Here is a 9800-nt window from a genome sequence, read left to right on the forward strand (position 1 = left end):
AATAATATATTCATGTATATGCATGCGTTTATCTTTTACTCTTCAACATTCAAATAAAATTATATGAGTAATATTAATTGTTATTGTTTCTTACAAAATAATTCTAGTTACTTATTCAAAATAATATATTCAATTATATGCATTCTCCGGTTTAAAAAGATAAGACTTCTTGAAATTAATTATAGAGGAAATTTATCCTGTTAGAGTATTTCCATCCATGCTCTCTTGAGTTGCATTTTATGGTGGGTCAAGGAATTTATTCATTCTACATAGTTTCAATATTTTTTCAAATCTATGAAGAAATTATATTTATTTATTGACAATATGAAAGATTTTTAACATTTTTTCTATTACTTTATTTAAAAGTCACTACTAATTAACAAAGGCTAATATAAAAATCAAAGTCAAATAACTATTAAACACATCTATTAACAAGTAATGGTATACAATTACATCAAATGACAAAAACAGTTAAGAAAATATGGGTTTTTTCGAATAAAATGGTTGTCATCTACTAAAATAAATGGATCAAAGGTTTATCTATAACAATATATAAAGAGTATTTTATCTTTTATAATTTATATTTCATATTTATCTATAGTAATTTTAATAAACATAAAATAACTATCCATTTTATGTTTCTGTATTTTAATTTTTATAATTTTTAATTTCATGTTTATATAAATTTCTATAATCTATATTTATATCATTAATAAAGCCAAAACAAATAATAACCACTAACATGATATAATTTTTATATTTCAAATTTATAATTGTAATCTCTCTCATTAATAACTAATATAAACTTATAGATATTTCCTCAATTGGTTTCATTTTTTATATTAATATATCATTAATTTTTCATACACTTTCTTATTTATATTTTCACTCTATTGACTTCATATATTGCATTTTTATATTTAAATTGTTTTTTCTTAAATTGTATAACATAAAGATTATACATCATATATTAAAAAAAATACGAATGTTAGTCAATCGACACAAACTACCAGCCGACGCCACGCTAGTCTTAATAATAACAATAATAATACATTTTCCAATTAATCAAACTTAATTCTAATTGTTTTTCCGGAAAATATACATAGGGCAACTTATTCTATTTAGATATTCACCACCAAATACCTAACATGTCATGTCATTTCTCTTTATTTTATCAAGCCTAAACAACTTTCCATTCAAACCAGTCAACTCTTTAAAATAATGAAATAAGCCTCATAATTTTTATGTTTAATCAAAATTTATTTTCATCTCAACTTAAGACATTAAGTCATCCTATAATTAACTCAACTCTATATAGTCATTGAACTCCATAGTTGTTTGCCTAGGCAACAGTTGCATGCACATCTCAGTAACTCAAATCAGTGAAAATATTAAGATTAAATATTTTAATACATGCTTCACTAGGAAATAAAATATAGTCTCAAAATTTCAGATTGTAATCCTTTCAAGATACAATGAAAGTATAGTCTCAACATTGCATACAGCTGAGATTTTAGTGTTGAAAATGAACAGAAAAAGATGTGCACAAAACATGCTATCATCACTCTCCCATCATATCACCACTTCCTTCTATATCACTAACATCATCAAATGCTTCATCTGATTGTTGTCCATCTTCGCTATCTTGGTCGGTTTCCATGGCGTCCTCAGATTCTTCTTCACTATCCTTGTCCTCGTAGATAACTGGAATTATTTCACCTTCATCTACCTCCTCTTCAATAACCTGTTTACCAAATAGACCACCAATAATAAGCACACAAGTTTATCAGAACTTGTGCATATCACAACATGTAGATGGCACAAAGAAAAGAAGCTTACCCCGGAGTAAAGGATGTCTAAGGAACTTGACAGTTGAATGGCAGATTTATAAGTGGAGACTCTAGACTCGATAAGCTGCAAAAATCGAAGATCAACTAAGGAAAGAACTATAGGTGCAAACATGATCATTACACAAGCATGTTATATCATCTAAAAAACTATCATGCCCTTTGCTGAAATTGTAACATATCAACAAGTTCACTAAAATGTGGTTGGAGATGCCTTGTCATTTCACAGAAGATCCACATATAAGCTCAATCCATTTTAGTTCAATAGAAGTCACAATCCTTTCTTAAGCACAATAAGATATTAAATGCATTAAGTGATAGCTAAGAAGGGAAATGTAAGTGATATATGGAGTGTTTCTCAACCGAAATCATCATATAAAACTCACCTGGTACAAAGAGTTCAAAGCCTGTAATGAAGATTCCTGGGACATTATTCCACTGGCATGATGTAGAAGTAGACACTTTAGCCATGGAACAGCACATGCCAAAATTGCACCCCTGAAAAGTAGAAACATATATAGAGTTCCTCAGGATCCAAAATCTAAGGGCTAAAGAGATATTTCATTTGTCAAATGAGTTTTGATGCAGTACATAAAGGGTCAATTGTATTAATCTGCTTGGCTGTCATCCAAGCTATACTGCGGATGGATACCTTTGATGTTAATGTGGTGCTACGATAGCAACCTTTTTATATTTTATGTCAGTCAAATTTACTTACTAACAGAACTTTTCAATTTATATCCTGGTTCCAATAGACCTGCATCTCTTTGCCCATGAATTCTCCACCGAACAATTTTTTCAGTAAATTTTAATTTATAAAAAGAACTTGACTGACATTTTTCTAACCTCTCACCCTCCTCCAAACAAAACTCACATGCAAGAGTGTACTAAATAAATTAAAATGTAGACCCGGAAGACAACCAGGCTTGTTAAACTTATATTACCCGATTCTTGTTATCATGTGTTACCTAGATTCAATAATGGATATGAGCGAGTGTAGAAGTTTGAGGACGTTGGCTGGGTTCAATTCTGCAACTGACTTTTTAATAACCTGCAAATGGAATATATTATGCATTACAGTATAAAACTTCCTATTCAAATATATACACGGTTTAGTATAAAACTGGAGAATAATAAAACCTTTCCATCTTGTGTATACAAGCAATCTAGCAGAAGGGCACGATCATCGGCATTTAAAGCTTGCTTAAGCAAAACATGCACAGAGTCTGCACTTGGAGGCTTTGTTAGGATAGAAGATTCTTGCTCTTTTTCACTCTTGGATTTGTTCTCGTCCAGCAAACTGAGACTAGCAAGTTTCTCTCCCATTGTTGGCTCACTCGGATCATCATCAAGTAGGACTCCATCTGCTGCCTCACCTTGATCTACATTAATACCAGTACAAGAAGCACAGATCAATACTTCATCTAGAATGCATATTTCTCAGAATTGTGATACCACTACTAATCATGTGAATGGGTAAATTTTACATGAATCGGCATGCAACAGATTTTAGTAAAAACCTAATTGTCATTTTAGACCCAAGAATGAAATAGGCAAAATTAACTGGATTGGACTTCATGAATTTTAAGGAAATAACGATAATTATTTTCTTTATTTTACAAGCTCATATTTCTATAGTTCATACTACCTATTGTGATTTCATCAGTTTGTCATGCAAATCATACATACCAATAGTATAGTCATTTTTCAAAATTCAGATTGATAGACAGCCATGAATAAAACTACAATGCCAACATAAGACAGAAAACGGAATTCAAAACATAGATATTCAGTCAATAGAGGAAACATATACCATTCTTACCAAAATCCACTTTGTCAATTGTGGTTGGATGATCAGGATCAGATGTTGCTTGTCTCTTCTTAGACTTCTTGTTTTCGATTGGTACCGCTGATTCAAGTTCCAAGTCAGAGACGTATATGAGTTTGAAACATTAGAGAACTTGTAAGGGAAAGAAAAATTATAAAGAAGAAACTCCCAGTTAAAACTTTGTAACAAATCCAAAAGGAATTTAATGAGCTTGTTGATAATCTTATGACAAAAAACCTCCCACTGGAGTACGAAAAGTTTTCAAGATTTGGTGATTATGACAAATGATAAAAATCAAAATCAACTAATTTAATTACTCAAAAAGAAGTACACAGGCAAGTGTAAGAAGCAAGAACTTCAAAAATAAGAGTATATCAGACCTTTCCCAGAAGGACTGTCATTCTGCTGAACAGAATCAGTCTCATCTCCCGCATTTAAGACTATATTCTCCCCCGAATTGCTAATACCTAAGACACTAAACCGAGGATGATCTACAGAACCATAAGCCACAAGAGCTTTCATCTGTTTGTCTTCCCCAAGAGGTTGTAATCTGGATGCAATAATTGAACCACGTTTTTTCTTTGAACTTTCACTGTTTTCCTTGTCTGCCTTCACAGTAATTTTAGTTGGTTGTATCTCCTCTTCAGAGGAAGCACTCAAATGCCATACATAACTTGTGCCTGAACCCAAAACTGCCAAGACAACTAAATCATCTTCTTCATTGTAACCGTGGTGGCATTCAAAAAATAATGGAGAATGCCTTATGGGAAGTGTAGGACCACTAGTGACAGTTCCAGAATTTAAATCACACCGCCAAACTTGAAGATGTTTACCCTCCAAATCTGATGTAACTACAGCTTTGGCATCACTGGCTATAGAAACATACTGTATATCTCCCTGTCAAGGAATAAACATAAAATATGGTGAAGATTTGAGTTTGCAAAGATAAATATTCATTTGTAGAAAAGTAAAAAGGTTTACCAAATCATCAGGGAAATTCAGAACCTCTTCCCCATTTTCCCAACTTTTAACCCGTACTTTAGAGCGGACAATAGCTAAATACTTTTCATCTGGAAAATAAGTAAAATGATGAGTGCCAAATAAGAAGACAAATGATTATGAAGGACAAGGTTCCAAATGGATTTAGTACTCACCATGTGAGAAAGCTAGAGAAGATATGGATTTTTTTGAGATTTTAAACTCCTTTGAAACCTCTCCCGTTTCTATATTAATCTCATATGCCATCCCCTTATGTCCAACAACATGAAGAATACTACCTTTATTTGCAAATGAAAGTCCACAAACCCCCCTATACGATAAGAACACGCTGGTATTAATTATCATATTAATCTATTAAGAAAATGTAAAAATCATTATATTGATGCACACTTGCAATAATAAAGGAAATTAACAGGCCTTTAAACTTGAGATGGAAGTATATAACCCGTGTACGTTCATTCATATATACCACTATCATAGACCAAAATGAACAATACAGAGAGTCAGAAATTTATGGTATCAGTATACCAATAAACAAACTCTCATGCATTTTCTTAACATTGAATGATACCCAAATTCACATATATATGATAGAACAAAGTCAATGCACAAAATGGAGAAACAACTGTCATAAATGATCATTAAAATGCTTTATCAGAATCTAGTCGTGAACATGGAGAATATTCAGTACAGTTGATTAAACTGGCTCCATTAGCTAGGGAAAAATACATGACTAGATATGAACCCAAGCTATTTGTACATGCCTACATAGAACCAATAGAAAGTGATAGGTCAGACCAAGAATGATTTTCCAGAGCAAGTATGTGTTTTATTGGTCCAGCACGCTAACTGGATATACACTTTGTCTATGCTAAAAGCCCTAGTTTGTCCGAGCCTAGGTAACCAAAGTCAAGCAACACTTTTACATAGTCAAACATTGGAAAACACATAAAAGATAACTTTCATAGAGATTTGAGGAAAAACAACCAAAAACACTCATTTATATGCATAGTTTTTATTAATTATATGATAAAACTGTGTTTCCAGACATTATAGTATAAATACAGAGAACAATTTTCACTAAAAGAACGAAATGAAAACAATACCCGGGATGGCTAGTAGTCCACTTTCTCTCAACAGTGGAAACATCAACAGCAAAAACACTTCCATCAACTGTGCCAAGAGCTAATAACCAAGTCCCCTGTTCTTTTCTACGCTAATTACAGAAGTGTGCAATCCATATCAGAAAAGAAAAGTAAGGTTATAGCATAAAAAAACAACAGTGACTAAAAGGTTGTCCTAAGAATCAATACTACCTTTTTTCCAGTGAAACTACACGCAATACAAGAATAGCTAATATCATGATCTCCATCTGACGGCTTCCATTCTGCTACCAAACTTCCATTGCTTGTATTCCAAATCTGAAAATTATAAGAATTTTTGTTGTCAACCAAACATCTCATTTGCAGCTTCAATGCATATTGGTCGTTGAACACTATATTAGCTCTCTGATCAGTAACTTATTTACATACCACATTATGTACCGTTTTAGCAAACCAATGTTTAAAACATATACGAAGAAGACTTGTGAATGTTGACTATGAACTGATATTATATAAGTTTTATTATGTAATAACCGTAATTTTATGGTTAAATGTAATCACAAAAGGAAATTTAAAAGTTGGTTTGTTACATGTAATCTTGCCAGAATTTAGATCAACGAAAAATGTAGCTTATATATAATCTTTAACTGGGCTCACTGAAATAAAGTATTATCTTCTTTAACAACCTCAATAAAAAAATTAGCTCATTCCCGGCCTCTATTCTCAAAAGACAAAGAGAAACTCGTATGTACATCAATCCCCAAGCACTAAAACACAACCACAATGCTAATTTAACAGTACTCCGATCTAGAAATTCTATCCTATTTTCAGAAACAGCGAATAAAAACCACTTTCACTGGTAACAACTAAAAACACTAGACCAGGCACTTAGCCAGGACTAATTCAAGAAAACTACAATCAAACATCAGATGTAACTGTCACTAGGTCAAAAAACAGTGAGTTTACTTTGGCGGTCCCGTTAGCAGACAGAATAGCGAGGTAGTCGCCATTACGGGTGAATGCAGTGAGAGCAGGTTTCTTCAAATTATCCTTCCCCATCTCAACCAACCTTCAACCTTCTCCCAAATAGATAATTTTGCAAGGCAAAACCAATGAGCTAACAACAACACCTATGCAATTATCAGCACAAGGCAAAGGTCAGAACTTTATAGTTATCATAACAAACAAAAATAGCTAAAATTTCAACAGCAGCACAAGGAAGGTATAACAGAACAAACTGGTGAAACACTCCAATAAGGGCTTGTTTATTTATAAATTATGCTTAAAAGACCATTCTGATATACTCTAAAAATGTGATTTTTGAGAAGCTGAATCGTAGAAACTTAATTTCACCTTTTTCAGCTTCTGCTTTTGAGTACAAACTACAAACCCAACCAATGAACCGAACAAACATGTAAATGTGAAAAGTGATTTCTTCCCATAATAAAAATCATATTTTTTGTGAAAAAAGCATATGGGTATCCAAAATCAAATGGGTTCTTCGAATAGAAAAGTAACGATTGGAAAGGAGAAGAATGAAAAGTAAAAACAGACCTAACAGAAAATATGAAATGGAACAGCTTTGATTTTGATGGCTGCGGCAGTGAAGTAAGAAAGAGGGTTTTGGGTTTTGGGTTTTGAGTTTTGGAGTAATAAGAAATATTTTTTAAGGGTATTTCTAACCTTTCAACAATATGCATTTTTTTTTCTTTTCTTTTATAAATTATTTTGTGTATGGTTAATATGATTTACACTTATTAATTCGTTTAAATATTTTTTTTTGTATGGCTGTTTTGATTTTATTACCTAGAAATAAAATTTAATTTTAGTTTACTAAAAAGGGTAAGTTTATATTTGAAAATAACATATTAAATAAAATAGAAGTGTATCAATATATTTTTCTTTACCATGCTCAATACAAATTTATCTTTGTTGGATAAGTTACAATGGCATTGGATTGTTTTAAAAATTATTTGTAGATGATTTTGATTTTATTTCTCATATATTATTTTAAGAGTACATTTTGTTTGTATTTTAGTTTTTGTCTTGGCCGTCGTCATAATGATAAATGTTGAGATCCATATTATCAACCAACATTTGATAGTTTTATTATGTTTTTATTATGTTTTTAGTTTCTGTTTATAAATTGTGAGATTATAAACTGTGTGATTTTAATCTGTTACAAATTATAATTTTTTTATGTTTGGGTACTTTAACTGAAAATTGAATATAAACGAATTTGATTCGTTTGGGTAGGTAGAAAAATTGTTTTGTACATAGTAAATTATAGAAAAGGGTATGAGGTTATTTGGTCATGTTATGATTATTTTTTGTTATTGTTTTTTACACTATTTTTCAAATATACATTTTTTTAATATTTACCATCATATATATTTTTACTATAAATTTTTAATATTGCATAACAAATGCTAAAAAATATATTAAAATGGAATACAATATAAAAATCAATATCAATATTAAAAAACAACATGACAAAAATAAATAAAAGTTGTTAAACTTGAATTACAAAATTCATGAAATAAATAATATACAAATATCAAGTTTTATATAAAAATTTTACTAAGTTATGATGATGATGTGAATATTGTTAGATATATATGGAACGGCAAGCGCACCGTATCGTTCAAGTAATAAAATCCGGTAAAGTACTGGGATATCGTCCTCAGGGAGCAGAGTGGATTTACACTAATTCCTACAAGAATTAGTTAAGCAATATTTGCAATGATATTTTTATAAGATTTGCGTTTAGTTGTGAAAAGTCATAAATTGAACAAAAAATAAATAAATAAAATTGGGATCGAAATGTATCGTTCTTTCCTAATGACATCCATGAATTCAATTCCAAGTGGATTATGAAGTTACTGATTCAAATGCACATGTCATTCACATCAATCCCTTGAATGTAAAATCCTTATATAATTGTTCAAATGTCAATTCCTTGAACATTTAACCAATTAACTAGCATTACGTTCCATGTAAAAATAATTCATGCATCATTCTCCATTCCTAGAGTAATGATGTATGAAGGAAGATGATTCAAGTTTGGTATCAAGTTTAATTTCCCAATTAAACTTGAACCTAAGAACAAGAACTTAGTAGCAAATTAAATTCATGCATTAATAACGGGATGAACTTCCCAAAATCAAATAAATATTACAATGGAATCGAATCCAGGAGTACAAAGGTTAGAAGATTACATTTCGAATCCCTCGGCAAGAACTAATCACTCCTTCTCACTATTACAATGCTTGAATCATGAAATTATACAAGGTATCATGTGAAATAGAATCGTTTCCACGAGTTTTATCCTAATCTCCCTATTTTTCGTGCCAAGAATTGCTTCAGAAGTGTTTTGATCACTTCCTTTTTTCCAGAACTGTCTATATCAGACACTAACTACTCCTCTCTCGCTCAAGCTAGAGATTCTCGCTTGAGCGAGATAAGATGACCTTTCAACGCCTGAACACATCGCCTCGGCGAGAGAAAATGACATTTCCATGCATGATCACCTCGCCTAAGCGAGACTACCTCGCTTGGGCGAGGGAGAAACAGTGAGCATCAGCTTTTTGGTCTTGAAATAACGCATGGGCGACAGTCCCTCGCTTGGGCGATGGATGTCAGTGTTTTCTACTGATTTTCCTCTGAATTATGGCTTGAGCGACCATTCCCTCACTTGAGCGAGACTTGTGTTGTTTGGAAACTTATTCTTCTCTTTTTTTCTCATTTATTCATCATCTCTTAACCTACAAACAACAACAATTACTTAAATTTCTAAACAATACAAGATTGCTAGATTATTGGGAGTTGTATGCAACTACATCATAAATCCATATAAAGTGACCCAGAATCATATACATGTCATTAATATTTTGGCACTTAACAAATATATATGGTATTCGGTGGAAGAGTAAAAAAGGAGAAAGATAAAGTTATGATGTGGTAAAATGAGAAGTGAAAAAATTGAAAAATAAAAATAAATCATCATATATATATATATATATA

General features: G+C 31.4%; 1 protein-coding gene across 5 annotated transcripts; it reads right to left on the bottom strand.

The window, feature by feature from the left end:
• Positions 1-1383: 1383 nt before the first annotated feature.
• LOC109337473 (WD repeat-containing protein 43-like) lies at positions 1384-7459 on the bottom strand. 5 transcript variants are annotated; one of them, XM_019574451.1, is made up of 13 exons: positions 7332-7459; positions 6744-6907; positions 5991-6095; positions 5781-5890; positions 4830-4984; positions 4657-4745; positions 4057-4572; positions 3670-3745; positions 2988-3229; positions 2816-2898; positions 2234-2345; positions 1840-1914; positions 1384-1744 (listed from the first exon to the last, which is right to left on the bottom strand). In XM_019574451.1, exons 2-13 carry the CDS (start codon positions 6834-6836, stop codon positions 1562-1564), a joined length of 1839 nt encoding a protein of 612 aa, XP_019429996.1. In that variant the 5' UTR covers positions 6837-6907; positions 7332-7459; the 3' UTR covers positions 1384-1561. The 5 variants fall into 5 exon arrangements, with proteins under 5 accessions (XP_019429996.1, XP_019429995.1, XP_019429994.1 ...); XM_019574450.1 differs by having other exon boundaries at positions 2988-3223; positions 3670-3756; positions 4056-4572; XM_019574449.1 differs by having other exon boundaries at positions 3670-3756; positions 4056-4572.
• Positions 7460-9800: the final 2341 nt, after the last annotated feature.

This window comes from Lupinus angustifolius, unplaced genomic scaffold (assembly GCF_001865875.1).
Source record: "Lupinus angustifolius cultivar Tanjil unplaced genomic scaffold, LupAngTanjil_v1.0 Scaffold_6_169, whole genome shotgun sequence".
In the NCBI taxonomy this organism is placed as follows: domain Eukaryota; kingdom Viridiplantae; phylum Streptophyta; class Magnoliopsida; order Fabales; family Fabaceae; genus Lupinus; species Lupinus angustifolius.

What these genes read in the sequence shown, in the direction of transcription:
- LOC109337473 (XM_019574448.1), bottom strand. Translation starts at nt 6,836, where the DNA reads ATGGGGAAGGATAATTTGAAGAAACCTGCTCTCACTGCATTCACCCGT. An exon ending in TGAATTTCCCTGATGATTTG is followed by an intron (nt 4,573 to 4,656) that starts GTAAACCTTTTT and finishes ATTCCTTGACAG; the next exon opens with GGAGATATACAGTATGTTTC. An exon ending in TGACAGTCCTTCTGGGAAAG is followed by an intron (nt 3,775 to 4,055) that starts GTCTGATATACT and finishes TATACGTCTCTG; the next exon opens with ACTTGGAACTTGAATCAGCG.